General features: G+C 47.9%; 1 protein-coding gene across 4 annotated transcripts in view; it reads left to right on the plus strand.

The window, feature by feature from the left end:
* Window positions 1-2,766: 2,766 nt before the first annotated feature.
* SLC25A15 (solute carrier family 25 member 15) overlaps window positions 2,767-16,117 on the plus strand; it is a 38,477-nt gene continuing 25,126 nt past the window's right edge. For 2 of the 4 annotated variants that reach the window (XR_014013651.1, XM_081214985.1), the window contains exons 1-3: window positions 2,767-2,846; window positions 5,877-6,001; window positions 9,477-9,735. Coding sequence is in view for 3 of the 4 variants with exons in the window: in XM_081214985.1 (XP_081071111.1) it covers window positions 5,947-6,001; window positions 9,477-9,735 (314 nt within the window). In the remaining variant the exon portion in view is untranslated. The other 2 variants (XM_081214987.1, XM_081214986.1) reach the window with 2 other exon arrangements.

Genomic DNA, 16,117 nt, shown 5'->3' on the forward strand with positions numbered 1-16,117 from the left:
ACTCCAATTAACACTTTGTTAAAACACAACTACATGGTATCAGGGCCCAAAGCCTTCAAGTGGTGAAATGATTTCTCCTTTTAGTATCATTAACCAGCACATTGTGAAATTCTGTTGAAACAGCAAAAGGTGCCTTTTCCACGTAACCACTCTGTCTGTCCCCTCACCTCTGACCTGCGTCATACCTGCCCTCTCATCCCAGAGCCAGCCTCACTGATGTTCCTGGATTGTGCAATCCCAAGTTCAGCAAACAGATGCCTCAAGCAAAGAGGTCAGTGCATTGACTTATTTGCTCTTTTGAACCTGGATCTGAAATACCATTGGGTTGACTAACCTCTATGGAGAGCAGTGATGCATGACTCTAAAACTGTTCTCAAGAAGCCATTGGGTTGCTGGGGAATTACCCTTAGGACAAAGCTTGCATGGATACTTTCATGATTTAATGCCAACCAGGTGGTTTTCCAATCCATTCCCTGAGCTCCTGTGAGATGTTAAGCTTTTCTACATCTACATATTTCTCTATTCCTAAAGCAAAGATAGCAGATAGGGCCACTGCTGTGAGGGATTTTAAGCAGTTGAGGTTATTTTATAAAATATTATGGAGAGAGATCTATTCCAGGAGAAAGAACTTCTGGTTCCTGCAACCCTCTTGCTTTTAAGAGGAAGCCTTCTGGGAGGTATTAATGTACAGTGTAGCAGATAACAACATGAACTTGGCTGAGTCCCAGCTCTCCCCTTAGTAATTTATGTTTTCGAATTATCTGCCACTCCAATTAACACTTTGTTAAAACACACCCACATGGTATCAGGGCCCAAAAGCTTCAAGTGGTGAAATTATTTCTCCTTTTAGTATCATTAACCAGCACATTGGGCAAGTCACTTGACCTCTTTAAGCTTCAGTTTCTTCACCAGCATCATGGCCAGCCATGGGGGCACAGCAAGCAAGACAGCAGGCAGAGAAGAAAGTTTGTGCAAAAAGGCAACTTTGCAGATTAGGGGTTAAAGAGTTGCACGGAAGCTTCCTAATTGCTTCTTAGTTTACAGAACTGAGGCTGAGGGTTGTTTAGGGGAGGCGAGGGAGAGAAGAAATGTAAAAGGCTTGCGGAGAGTGATGAGAGTTTGGGACAGCCCTTGTGATGGTAGGAGAGGAAGGTGCTAAAGCCAGAAAGGACAAAGTATCAGGCGGGAGCTGATGACTCAGGGAGGCCCAGATCTGGAGTAGCAGCGCCCTCCCCTGCCCCCATGCTGGATTGCCCCCAAGCCTCCCACCGCAGGGGGGTGCGGAGGAGGCCAAGATGATGTTACATGATGGCTGGGGTTTCAAAGGGTTAAATGACTCACTAAAGTTCACAGAGATTTTAACACAAGTGGCCTGGCTCCAAGTCCAGCTCTTTCTAATCTGTAATAGGAGATCTAAGCCTGTCCTAATTAGTTCCTTTGGGCCTCATCTTTCCGGTTTGCAAAAGCCACTGCGCCAGGTGATACTGAAAGTCCTAGTCCTATAGGACGTTATACCGCAGGTTCTGTCCTGATCTGCTTCCCACTTGTTACGTTACATGTCACTTTGGGCAAGTCACTCAAACGCCCTGGCTTGCTTCTGTAATTAAGTTATGTTCCGGAAGCTTGAGTTCTAAAGCGCAGCTGAAGACGGTTTGGGCTGGGTTGAGGAGGGCCCTTGTTTATCAGTAGCTCTGAACCTTCACAGCACCTCCCCCTGTCCCCCCTCCCCCAACGTCTATTCAGCTCGGCACCCGTGTTTAAGGACTAACACAAGTCACCTCAAGTATTTGTCACTGGCCCTCACCCAAAATCACTTAAGTTACATTGGCTGTAGTCTACCACCACATCCAAACGGGGCAGAAAATCGTAAAAGAAAACGATAGCACGGTTTAAGGAAGAAAACACGGTGTAGAAAAGGAAAATAAATCCATGAGGTTTGAACCAAAGCACTCCGAAGGCCGCGGCTGTTAACATCCAGCAGCTGTCAGTAATAGACCAAGACCCTTCCAGCTGTGCGCGTCTTTGCCTGGGGCACTAGAGAAGATTCCTTTACTCCCGGTGCACAACAGACTCCTCCAATTGTGCTTTCTAATAAAATTCCAGAGAGCCATAGAACTAGGCTATAATTCATTGGAAACTAAAAGGACATTTAGAGTTACAGTTTTCATTGGTGGGTGTGCCTTCCGAAATGTCATCGGTGGAGACGGATGTCCTCGCGGAGGGCGGAATGGGAAATGTTTGGGGGTTTGTTTTTACCAGCAATAAGCAAATTTATTTTTCATCACTACCTTTCCAGTACTTTCGCACTCAATTATAATTTAAAATTAAGGCCTTGAGCCCCGAGTCCCTGCAAAGCTAACCAGCCTGAAGACTTCAGTCCCTCGTCCTCACTCCGGACACCCCCCGCACCCCCCTCCCCGAGGTCGAACTAGAGACGAGCTCACCTAGGGCCTCCGGGAACCGAGCGGCAGGAAAGCGACATGGAGGCCGCGGCTCCCAGCCCTCCCCCCGGCCCCGCCGGCCCCGCCGGCCCCGACAGCCCCTCCCGCTCCCGGCGCGCCCCCCGGCCCGAGCGCGCCGCCGCACCGCGCCGACTTCCGCTTCCCCGGCGGGCGGGCGGGAGGCGCCCCGGCCCCGGCCCCGGCCCCGGCCCAGCGCAGCCCGTCCCGGCCGCAGGGGGCGCTCCTGAGCCCGTGGGGCCGCCCACTGGCGGCAGTCCGGCGCGGGAGGCGGGGCGGAGGGCCGGCCTGTAGCCGACGTGGGTGTTAAGCGGCCGCCCCCGCCGCCGAGTCAGAGTCGAGAGCGGGCGGCGGAGCGCGAGTAGGACGTGGCTAGTCGGCGCGGCGGTGAGCGCAACCCAGCTGGGCGCTCGCGGGCTGCAGGGAACCGGCCGGGAGGAGGGGAGGGAGAAGGAGCGGGCGAGCGGGCCCGCCGGCCTCCGCGCCCGGGCGGCGTGACCCTCCCGGGAGGCGGGGTGAAGATCCGGGGTCCCGGGCCCGCCGCGCCACACAAGTGCCCGGGGACCCGCGGGCGCCGCCTTCCCGCGCTTTGCCCGGGATTCTCCGGAGACTCTCGGGCCCCGCCGTCTCCTGCGCGCAGTGGTCACGTCCCGGGAAAGGTTGCCCGCATTTGCCCGGTCGTCGTGTCACGCCAGCTCCGCGCCGGGCAGGGAGGGCGGAGGCGCTTATGAATGGGAGACCCTCGCAGGTTGTTGTGGCAGAGTCAGCGAACGTTTAGGGCCGGGAAGGCAACAAAGTTGGTAGTCGTCTCCCTAAGCTGCCCCTTGTGCGGATCAGGATCCCGAGCCTCGGAGCAGGAGCTCCCGAGCCAGCTGCTGAGCGGCGAGACTGGTTTGCATCCCAGCGCCCGTGGGCCCCACCAGCTCTGGGTGCTCGGATGGCGGGCGCCAGCTTCGGCCTTGGAGCTGGAATCTTCCCGGAGCAATTCGTGTTACCTAGTGGGGAATGCGGCCTCCTCGGATTCTCCCACACAAGTTAATTTCCCGAAGGAATGGAAAAGATACATGGTCGGCGCTGTTTCTTCTGGAGTCAGACTCCGGTGTAGTTTGAAGGAAGGGTAAAGGGACGCTGAAAAGATTCCGTTTTTCTCTTCCAGTTGGTACCGAAGGCTCACGAATCAGTTTAATTAACGCAAGTTGATCAGTCTGGCTGCCTCCACGCCCCATGCCTCCTTCAAGCCAAAGCTACGCGTAATTTGAAACAGATGCCCCTTCTGAGTTAATCTGTTAGGACTGTTAACTGTTCTAATAATTCTACAAGTAGTTATTTGTAGGAGTTGATGTGTTTGTTTGACTTGCCTAAAAGGGTTGAATTCGCATTGACGACACAGTACCATCTGCTGTGCCTCTTCTAAGAAAGAAATGTCCGCCCCCCAAGGGAATGAGCTGCATTGGATGTGCCCTGTCTGTGACTCCTTTCCCCGCTTGTCTCCATTTTCCTCTAAAATGCAGGGTTGGCTGTTTTTGTTTTTGTTTTGCGGTTGGACCCCCAGGCCCAGCAGCCATGGCTCACGGGCCCAGCCGCTCCGCGGCATGTGGGATTTTCTCGGACCAGGGCACGAACCCGCATCCCCTGCATCGGCAGGCGGACTCTCAACCACTGCGCCACCGGGGAAGCCCCGGTTGGGTGTTTTGTTTTCTCTTTTTGGCCAGGTGGGAATACTCTGCTTGATAGGAACAGACCCAAAAGGCAAGACTTGAGTTGAATCCTGTCTCTGCTACGGACTTGTTGTATGACCTTGGACAAGTCCTTGTCTTCCTCTGGACTCAGCTTTCCATCTGGAAAAGGAAGAGATTGGGTTAGGATCCTGATATCCTTCTCTAGATATTGGATGGTCACTGTCTTATCAACCTTAGTAATTGGTACTGACTCTCCAGGCCTATCAGTAACATAAAGTCAGTGTTTTGTACATCTAATTGTATGTCTAATTTTAGTTGCTTTATTAAGTAGTGTTCTTTCGTTGTTGCTGGTTTTAACATTTTTTGTAAAGATTCTTGGTGTCTAGTCATTGACAACATGCTTCAAGTGGTTAAAAAACTTCTTGGTGGCTAAAATTATTCTCCGCTGCTGCTGATTAGGAAGATGTTGGTATTCATTGGTCATCCAGCCTGCCCACCCCCTCCTCTGAGAGGTGTCCTGACTGGGATCACACAGGTCTTCAGTGTGATGGATAAAAGGCATTCCTTGTTATTCAGGCGTAAGTCAGTGACATAGTTTGAAAATCATACAGAATTGGTTTCTGTATTGGTTATTTTAACATTCTGTGTGAATGAAGCACCTCTCCTTTTCTAGTCAATATTTATTAAGTCCATGCCTTGCCAATGGTTGATTTTTGTCTAAAGGTAGAGGAGTAGACTCTGGTTTTCCCAAACTTCTAGGCTCCAGCTCAAACCTGCTGAATCAACATTTCCAGGAGAGCAGCCTGGTTATTGGAATGTTTAACAAGTGTCCCAGGTGATTCTTATCAAGCCAGTTTGGGGTGCAATGGACCCAGGTGTTGCTTCTCAAAATATGGTTACTAGCCAGGCATTATCAACTTCACCTGGGAGCAGGGGAAGGCAGGCAGCATTTCTGGTCCCACTTGAAGCCACTCGCATCAGAATTGGCCTTTTAACAAGGTCCCCAGGTGATTCGTGTGCACATTTATGGTTGAGAGGCTCTGGGAGGCCTATGACGATAGTAATGATTGGTGCTGTGCTTTGTAGTTGTTCTAAGAACTCCTGGTGCGTGTTCACAGTTCATCATCGTATTTGTCCAATGTGGCTATTTGATTGCCCTCCTATTATAATGATAGTACTTTTATTTTTCACCTTGTATAGACGGGGACCTCCAGCTTTAGGGGCCCAAAGGGCCACCATACCAGTGGCAGAGCAGGCATTCAGACCCAGGCGTGTGTCACTTGGCAGAGCTCCTAACCCATTCCTTTCCAGAGCTACTGTTTTGTGACCTTCTCTTAGGGTCTCAGGCAGCTGTCTGAATTTGGAACAGAGCCCAGTGGATTGATGGTTTAACTTAGGCCTCTGAAAAACTGGTTTGATGGGGCTTGGGATGTCCGGTTGGCTTGCTTATTTGGCATTCGTTTCTTGAGGGTTTCAGAAAGGTTGTTTGAAGTGCCCTCACTTGTGGCTGTAGCAGTGATACGTGAGCAAGGTTCTTGACCTGTGTGCTTTTTAAGGGGAGGTGGTGGGCAGGGAGAAGGGGAGGCTGATCACTAAGCTGCTCTGACAACTCGAGCCCCCTCCTTTGGAGCAATGTAGAGCCAGTTTCCCGGTTCCCTGAAGTTCAAGTCCAGTAGCTAAGGCCTAGAGATGGGGGCTGCAGAGGCCCGACTGATAGTGAACTCTTGCCTCCTCCTAGGGATATGAGGTGCCCATCGTAAGCTCGTGAGAGTTGCCCTCCACGGAGCCCAGCAGAGGAGTGGACAAACATGAAATCCAGTCCTGCCATCCAAGCTGCCATTGACCTCACGGCGGGGGCCGCAGGTAATCCCAGAGAAAACCCGTCCTTTGTTGCGCCAATACCTTCTGCAAGTGAGCTCTGGTGAAGACATTGCTTTTGTAGCTCCAGAAGCGACATGCTTTAACCCTGGAATGAATCCACTTAATAGAAGTGTAATACTGTGTTGCAAACACAGCAGAAGGTAGAGTAGTTCCCGCTGTATTAGAGCTATGAGTCAGGGTATGGTGTGGGAGTGTCCCCGGGTGACAGCTGGAACACATCACAGCTCAGAGCTGAAGCCACTCGTCCATTGCCATGTGGCTGGGATATGCAGGATTCCACCCCAAGCCTGGCAGTCTTCGGAGGCCTTAGAGTACAAAAATAACACTGTGCCATCTCTCCAGGGAAATCCCAGGCACTGCCCTTACTACTGCTGGGGGAGAGAAAGGATACCCTTAGAAATGTCTTTGGTAAATCAGGCTGACTTTTTTGTGTTTTTTTTTTTTGCGGTACGCGGGGCCTGTCACTGTTGTGACCTCTCCCGTTGCGGAGCACAGGCTCCGGACGTGCAGGCTCAGCGGCCATGGCTCACGGGCCCAGCCGCTCCGCGGCATGTGGGATCCTCCGGACCGGGGCACAAACCCATGTCCCCTGCATCGGCAGGCGGACTCTCAACCACTGCGCCACCAGGGAAGCCCGAGAATGGGTTTTGACTGTGTCTTAAACCCCTGAAAGGAGGGGCCCCAGGATTGGCCGGGCAGTGGTGGGCGGGGCGAGTGCTGGGGCAGACTCCGGCCCCACTAGGCACCATCGAGTTGTGGGCAGCACCTGCCACCGCAGGCCACTCTTTAGAAAGGTCACCTTTATTCAGCCTGAGGCAAGTGACAGACTTGGAAGGGCCTGGGTGGTTACTTGGTTCTCCAGATTCCTGGATGATTCTAGGGCTGGAGGAGCACTGGAATGCTCATACTTCGCAGATGAAGACCCTTGCTTGCTTACCCTTGCCTCCCTCACCAATTCTTATATTGGGTCACCACTCCTTGGAGTGGAGAGGCCAGGGGAGCGGGTTGCCCATTGTCCTTTCATCTGGTGGGACCTCCTGGGTCAACAGATCAAGAGCAGTCAGAGCTGCCTTCTCTCATCCTGTTGTCGTCTTTTTTTTAAAAAAAGTTATTTATTTATTTATATATTTGGTTGCATCGGGTCTTAGTTGCGGCTCACGGGCTCCTTAGTTGTGGCATGCGAACTCTTAGTTGCAGCGTGTATGTGGGATCTAGTTCCCGGACCAGGGATTGAACCTGGGCTCCCTGCGTTGGGAGCGTGGAGTCTTAATCACTGCGCCACCAGGGAAGTCCCCTGTCGTCGTCTTAATTGTAAAAAAGAAATCATGGGTTCAGGGAAGATCGAAGTATTTTGCCATGAACCAGAAATCGGCCAAAGTAGGCTCATGAGGAAGTCTGCAGACACTGATAGAAAGTTCAGGCGAGGGCGCTCCCAGGTCAGAGACGACAAGGAGCAGGGGAGCCAAGGGCTGCCTGGAATCCGCCCCACAGCCTCTTACGTGCTGAGTGCCTTTGGGTCAGCCCCTCACCCTGCCATGGAATCAAGCCCCCCAGGCCCTGTGCACCATCCCCGACCCCTTCACCACTCCCCGCTCCCCCAATGCCATACTGCAGAGGATGCTGACTTTGGCAACAGTGGACTCACTTGCCTGCCGTTGGCATCCTCTTACCCTCCCGGGAATGCCTGGGCTGTTTGTGTCTCTGCAATAGAAGGGCATTTTCCCCCATGAGGGATGCTCAGCTTTTGGAATTTTATATCCTTCAGTCTTCTATCAAAGATAGACTGTAAGATCTGTTGTGATAGAATTAAAATGCATCTAGGTTGTCAAAATTATGAACCCACTTTAAAAATTCTGACATTCACCTCTTCTTTTGGAATGATTTTGTTTCATTTTGCGGTACGCGGGCCTCTCACTGTTGTAGCCTCTCCCGTTGCAGAGCACAGGCTCTGGAGGCGCAGGCCCAGCAGCCATGGCTCACGGGCCCAGCCGCTCCGCGGCATGTGGGATCTTCCCGGACCGGGGCACAAACCCGCGTCCCCTGCCTCGGCAGGCGGACTCTCAACCACTGCACCACCAGGGAAGCCCCGGAATGATTATTTTTGACATAAGCAAGATCTTATTTTATCCTAGCCCATCAGTACCTGGGAGAGAATAACTCTTAATTATGGTAACATCTTATTAAATTATATTCCACTAATTCAGAACTGGGGATAGTGTGGCAAAACAAAGCAGAAATGTGTCATTGCTGTCCTAGAAGAAAGGGGCAGTGGTGATAGGATCATGGAGATCACACTTGTGCTTGCTTAAGAGATCAGTTTTCAGACTCTTTGGAAACGTCCATCTACCAATAATTAATTGGGAGTTATTCTTAACAGCCCTCCCTCCATCTCTACTTTCCACAGCTTCATTGGAGTAACTGTGTTATGTCTAAGTTATGAAACTGCATTTCTGAAATATTTTATGTAAGCCTTCTCTTCAATTTTGCTGAGGTTTTAATAACCTCATCCAATGGCTGTGTTTCCTGACACAAGCAGGGGACGTCCCAGGCCCAAGGGGAGGTGGAAGCATTCACCAGTGACAGACAGTTCCCCAAATGCTGACCCAGTTCAGGGTCTGGAGATATTACAGGGTTTAATAGTTCATTCTTTTCCTTACATTCAGAATTTTTATCGAAGTAATTGAATGCAATTCAATACTTTTATTGTATAAAAGCATATAAATATATGATTTATGCTAAGCAGAGGTAAGTTTCAATCCATTTCCTGTCTGAATATAAATCATTAATTGGTAGAGTCCAAATAAGAGGTTTTCCCATAGGGTCAAACATTTAGCTCTTCAGGGACTGATTAGACCCTTTGTTTTCTTTATCTGTGGCCTGTTCCTCTGTTAGTTCCCTGATAGTCATTAGGACCACTGGGCATCAAGCAAAAGAGTGATTAACACCAGACTCTTCCCTTCCCCTTCCTTTTATGTGGACGCACACACAAACACAGTTAACCGCTGTAAATTAGCCACTTGTTGTGTAGCAGCCAATATGTTAGAGCCTTATCTTAATCCTCACGCTAACCCGACAGGGAATCGAGGCTCAGAGGTCACATCACTTAGCCAGGATTTCACAGCAGAGTCAGGCTTTGAGCCCAGGTCCCTCTGACCGATGCTCCTGGACGCACGTCACACCTTCACATCCGGTGGCTTTGACTGTCAAACCCACGTCCTCTCCTGTGCCGAGTGTGAGCTCCTTCAGGGCTGGAGCGGGGTGCTAGACACATGAAGGACCCCTAGAAGTTTTATTGGACTGAGCTAGAAGGTTTGGGGGTGAGGAGGTCAAAATGAAGTGACCCAGAGGTAAGCCCTGCGGTGGGCTGCCTGTCCCTCCTCTCCGTGGGTCCTCGAGGCCGCACTCTACCACGTGGCTGTAGACTGGTGCTGGACAAGGACTCTTGTCCTGGTTGCAGGGGGCACAGCATGTGTACTCACCGGGCAGCCCTTCGACACCATGAAAGTGAAGATGCAGACGTTCCCCGACCTGTACAGGGGCCTCACCGACTGCTGCCTGAAGACCTACTCCCAGGTGGGCTTCCGGGGCTTCTACAAGGGGACCAGCCCAGCGCTGATTGCCAACATCGCCGAGAACTCCGTCCTCTTCATGTGCTACGGATTCTGCCAGCAGGTGGTACGGAAAGTGGTTGGATTGGAAAAGCAGGCGAAGCTGAGGTGAGTTGAGGTCACTGAGACCTCTTTGTTTGAGAAACAACACTTATGTAGTCAGGATTTTTATGAGACCTTATGGAGAAGAACATTTCCTTTTTTACAATAACTACTTTCTTTGATTAAGAAGTCATATATTGCCATCATAGAAAACTGGGAAGACGCACATGTGTTATGCAAAAGGAAGGTTGCCCATCATCCACCGCGTAGAAACAACCACCCTCACGTTCCTTCCATTCTTCAGGAAGATGCTTTTCTTTCTTTTTTTAAAAATTATTTTTCTTTTTTGTATTATTATTTTTCTTTTTTTCATTGGAATATAGTTGATTTACAATGTTGTGTTAGTTTCAGGTGTACAGCAAAGTGAATCAGTTATACATATATATATATGTATCCATTCTTTTTTGGTTTATTTTCCCATAGAGGTTATTACAGAATATTGAGTGGAGTTCCCTGTGCTATACAGTAGGTCCTTTTTGGTTATCTATTTTATTTATAGTAGTGTGTTTATGTTCATCCCGATCTCCTAATATATCCCCTCCCCCCATGTTTCCTCTTTGGTAACCCGAAATTTGATTTTGAGATCTGTGAGTCTGTTTCTGTTCTGTAAATAAGTTCACTTGTGCCATTTTTAAAAATTAAATTCCAAATATAAGTGATATCATATGATATTTGGGGAAGATGCTTTTCAAATGCTGCTGTTGGTGCTACTTCACTGGGCAGAAGTGCAGAACTTAAACCATAGATGCAACTTGTGACCCAAGTTTTGGGTTCCACGTTATCAGCAGAATGCAGAGTATTGGAAGAGCCAAATAGGTTTGAGGAAGAACTTGGAATTTTAGGAAGGGTCAGAGCATCTGAGAAGATGCAGGTGAACCTACTGTTTCATTGGTTGAGTCTGCCCCAAACATCAGACTTGGGTGTGTATTTGGTCATCCCTTGGGTATTTGTTATACCGAGACTAAAAGGAATTCGGAAACCACTGGGATGTTTAGCCTTTGCTCCTTTGAACATTGATTTATTTTATAAGTTTTCACTCTTTTAAAAAAAATTATTTACTTATTTTTGGCTGCATTGGGTCTTTGCTGCACGCAGGCTTTCTCTAGTTGCGGTGAGCGGGGGCTACTCTTCGTTGCGGTGCGCAGGCTTCTCATTGTGGTGGCTTCTCTTGTTGCGGAGCACGGGCTCTAGGCGTGTGGGCTTCAGTAGTTGTAGCACGTGGGCTCAGTAGTTGTGGCTCGCGGGCTTAGTTGCTCCGTGGCATGTGGGATCTTCCCCGACCAGGGCTCAAACCCGTGTCCCCTGCATTGGCGTGTGGATGCTTAACCACTGTGCCATCAGGGAAGTCCCCATTGATTTACTTTAAATCATTTAAAATTATTGTTATCAGCTTTGTGGTTGCAGAGGGCAGTCTTGCCTGTTGTTTTGGTGGGAATTCAAGACCCTATTGCAAATACAGGTCCCACATGGCTAAAGTAGGTTCCTTTTATACAGAAGTCTTTGGGGGTGCCTGGAGATGTGCCCATTTATAGCAGGAATCCCATCTTGATAGATGGAACTTGTTTTTTAAAGGCTTGGGACTGGATGAAATCCCCCAGGGAGACAGTGTTTATAGGACTGAGCACAGATCCTAGGACCCTCCAGCAGGGAGGGGTCAGGAAAAAGAGGAAGTAAAGAAATAAGCAGAAGAGAAACCAGGAGAATGTGGTGTCCCGTGGTAGAGACGGACAGGAAGGACACTGCAGTGACTGTAGCTCTTTCCACTGGAGCGAGAGACTTCCTAGCTGAGGAGACCTGGAGTTTAGGTCTCCTTCAGCATCCTTGGAGAAGCACAGGGAAATGGAGCAACCACAGGAGATTCTGGAGCAGGTCCTGCAGTGAAGAAAGCTTCCTCTTTCACTCGGCCTAACCCAGCACCCTCGTCTTTTTTGAACGTGGGGGACAGGAGGGGGGCTGCAGCTTTTTCATCCTGCAGAGCAGTGGTTGCTCATTACCAGTGAGCAAATGCTGCCTGAGAGCTTACGAAGCTCTGATGTGCACGTCATGCTTTCTTAGCCCTCACCGCGGTCCTGCGCGAGGATCCAGGCAGGTGATGGTATCCGTTTTATAGATGGGGAAACTGGTATAGATACTGACGCGCTGAAGATCACTGGGTTAATAAGTGACAAGGCTGGGACTGCAGCCTGTGTCTTCTCCCCCAATCCAGCATTCTTCCCACAAGACCACAGGCGGGGCTCTGGAGCACTTTGTAGGGGTCAGGTCTAGAGAAAAGATTAATAATTACACAGAAGCAGGGAAAGGAAAGAACTGCTTGTGATCCCCTGTTATGAATTTCTGCAGTGATAGAGTAAATATTCTCGGTTTGAACACTCCCTGAGTGTTCTTTTCACCTTTGGCTGGACGGGCTCTGACACAGCAGGACTGTTTAGGAACGTGTTTGTTGAGTGGGTGACGAAACAGTTGATTCTTACAAAATCCCATCCTACGCCGACTGCCATTTGAGATCCAGTTCTAAACGTTTCTACTGTAGGCACAGCCTGGGGCCCATGTCCCTCATCTCATGCACTGGTAGCTGAAAGTATTTATTAGAAAGCCAAAGTCCACTGCAGATCCGACTCGGCGCTGTGTTGCCCTGTATCAGCATGCTTGGGGTTTGTTCAGGCATTACTGCCTCTTGGATGAAACAGCCGTCTGCATCTATCGATGCCACCTTTGTTCCAGCAAGATTGGCAAACCCTGGTCAATGACCCTGATTGACTACGGCCTGTCAACAGGTTGACAGAGAGTCCCAGAGGGAGGCCAAGTATGGATCTGCAGACTGGCCAAGAGACAAATCCTTTAAGCTTTGGTTTTTTTTGTTTTTTTTGCGGTACGCAGGCCTCTCACTGCTGTGGCCTCTCCCGTTGCGGAGCACAGGCTCCGGACGCGCAGGCTCAGCAGCCATGGCTCACGGGCCCAGCCGCTCTGCAGCACGTGGGATCTTCCCGGACCGGGGCACGAACCCGTGTCCCCTGCATCGGCAGGCAGGCTGTCAACCACTGGGCCACCAGGGAAACCCTAAGCTTTGGTTTTGACTAACAGTTTAAGTAGGAGTGAAGGGGAAAGGATGGAGGGGATGGCGTTGGACACTTCCCACCCCTAGAAAGCCGCGTGCGGTACAGTTGTGGAGCTGGCTCTCCTGGTGACCGTCTGACGCATCATTCTTCAAAATCGAAAGGAAGGCCACACTGCAGGCAGTGTCTTCCTCCTGAAAGAAGGCCTGCTCCAAGCCAGCTCTTCTGAGGCCCGGCTGTGTAACGGGCCAGCTCAGCCCTGGGCACCCACTTCACATCCACCTGAGGCACCAAGGCCAGACCACCAGGGATAGGAAATCGGGACCGGGATGGTAGGCAGCCCTTGGCTTTATGCAAGCACACGTCAAATATTTGAGGTTCGGTTCCAGACCATCTTACAAATTTTTTGGTTTCCCAGTGCATATAAAGCTATGTTCACACTATACTGTAGTCTGTGCAATAGTGTTATGTCCCAAAAAGAATGTACCTACCTTAATTTAAAAATACTTTATTGCTAAAAAAATGCTAACCGTCCTCTGACAACTCAGGGTTGCCACAAACCTTCAACTTTGTTATAAAGCGGAAACTAACACACCATTGTAAAGCAATTGTACTCCAATAAAGGTTTTAAAAAAATAAAAAGAAAAAGAAAATTTAAAAATGCAGTATCTTCAAAGAGTAATAAAGCGAACTGCAATAAAATAAGGTTTGCCTGTAGTAATGTTTGACCTCAGTTTCTATAACTATTAGTTCATTGTAACTTTTTTTATGGTTTCAAAACACTTTTTTTAAACATTAAAAATTTTTTTATTTTATATTGGAATATAGTTGATTTACAGTGTTGTGTTCCAGGTACATAGTTAAGTGCTTCAGTTATACATATATCCATTCCTTTTCAGATTCTTTTCCCATATAGGTTATTAAAGAATATTGAGTAGAGTTCCCTGTGCTATTTAGTACATCCTTGTTGATTATCTATTTTATATATATGTTATATATGTTAATCCCAAACTCCTGATTTATCCCCCCCCACCATGTTTCCCCTTTGGAAACTATAAGTTTGTTCTCAAAGTCTGTGAGTCTGTTTCTGTTTTGTAAATAAGTTCATTTGTATCATCTTTAAAGATTCCACATATAAGTGATATCATATGATATTTGTCTTTCTCTGTCTGACTTCACTTATGATAATCTCTAGGTCCCTCTGTGTTGCTGCAAATGGCATGATTTCATTCTTTTTTATGGCTGAGTAATATTCAATTGTATATATTTACCACATCTTCTTTATCCATTCCTCTGTTGATGGATATTTAGGTTGCTTCCATGTCTTGGCTATTGTAAATAGTGCTGCTGTGAACATTGGGGTGCATGTATCTTTCTGATTTGGTTTTCTCTGGATATATGCCCAGGAGTAGAATTGCTGGATCATATGGTAGTTCTGTTTTTAGTTTTTTAAGGAACCTCCATACTGTTCTCTATAGTGGCTGTATCAGTTTACATTCCCACCAACAGTGCAGGAGGATTCCCTTTTCTCCACACCCTCTCCAGCATTTATTGTTTGTAAGCTTTTTGGTGATGGCCATTATGACCGGTGTGAGGTGATACCTCATTTTAGTTTTGATTTGCATTTCTTTAGTAATTAGTGATGTTAAGCATCTTTTCATGTGCTTTTTGGCCATCTGTATGTCTTCTTTGGAGAAATGTCTATTTAGATCTTCTGTCCATTTTTTTATTGGGTCGTTGTTTTTTTGATATAGAGCTGCATGAGGTGTTTGTATATTTTGGAGATTAATCCTTGTCAGTCACTTCATTTACAAATATTTTCTCCCATTTTGTAGGTTGTCTTTTTGTTTTGTTTATGGTTTCCTTTGCTGTGCAAGAGCTTTTAAGTTTAATTAGGTCCCATCTGTTTATTTTTGTTTTTATTTTCATTACTCCAGGAATAGATCCAAAAAGATATTGCTGTGATTTATGTCAGAGTGTTCTGCCTATGTTTTCCTCTAAGAGTTTTATTACTTTTTAAAGATTTATTTATTATTTATTTTATTTTTGGCTGTGTTGGGTCTTAGTTGCGGCACGTGGGATCTCTCGTTGCAGCGCAAGGGCTCTTCCTTGTGGTGCACAGACTTCTCTCTAGTTGTGGTGTGCAGGTTTTCTCTTCCCTAGTTGTGGCACACAGGCTCCAGAGCATGTGGGCTCTGTAGTTTGTGGCACACAGGCTCTAGTTGAGGCACACGAGCTCAGTAGTTGTGGCATGCGGGCTTAGCTGCCCTATGGCATGTGGGATCTTAGTTCCCTGACCAGGGGTCGATCCCATGTCCCCTGCATTGTAAGGTGGATTTTTTACCACTGGACCACCGCGGAAGTCCCCTCTAAGAGTTTTATGGTATCCGGCCTTACATTTAGGTCTTTAATCCATTTTGAGTTTATTTTTGTGTATGGTGTTAGAGAATGTTCAAATTTCATTCTTTCACATGTAGTTGTCCAGTTTTCCCAGCACCACTTATTGAAGAGCCTTTCTTTTCTCCATGGTTTATTCTTGCCTCCTTTGTCATGGATTAACTGAGCATAGAGGTGTGTGGGTTTATCTCTGGGGTTTCTATCCTGTTCCATTGATCTATATTTCTGTTTTTGTGCCAGTACCATGCTGTTATGATTACTGTAGCTTTGTATTATAGTCAAGTCAGGGAGTCTGATTCCTCTAGCTCCATTTTTCTTTCTCAGGATTGCTTTGGCTATTTGAGGTCTTTTGTGTTTCCAGACAAATGAAAAAAATTTTTGTTCCAGTTCTGTGAAAAATGCCATTGGTAGTTTGATAGGGACTGCATTGAATCTGTAGATTGCCTTGGGTATTATGTCATTTTGACAATATTGATTCTTCCAATCCAAGAGCATGTTTTTTTGTTTTTTTGTTTTTTTAATATATATTTATTTATTATTTTTCTAATTAGTTTCTGCTTTATAACAAAGTGAGTCAGTCATACATATATATCTGTTCCCACATCCCTTCCCTCCAGGGTCTCCCTCACACCCTCACCATCCCGCCCTCCAGGCGGTCACAAAGCACCGAGCTGATCTCCCTGTGCTCTGCGGCTGCTTCCCACTATCTATCTACCTTACGTTTGATAGTGTATATATGTCCATGCCTCTCTTTCGCTTTGTCACAGCTTACCCTTCCCCCTCCCCCTCCCCATATCCTCAAGTCCATTCTCAAGTAGGTCTGTGTCTTTATTCCTGTTTTACCCCTAGGTTCTTCATGACATTTTTTTTAATTCCATATATATGTGTTAGCATACGGTATTTGTCTTTCTCTTTCTGACTTACTTCACTCTGTATGA

The sequence above is a fragment of the Mesoplodon bidens genome (assembly GCF_964165515.1).
Source record: "Mesoplodon bidens genome assembly, chromosome: 17".
NCBI lineage: Eukaryota > Metazoa > Chordata > Mammalia > Artiodactyla > Ziphiidae > Mesoplodon > Mesoplodon bidens.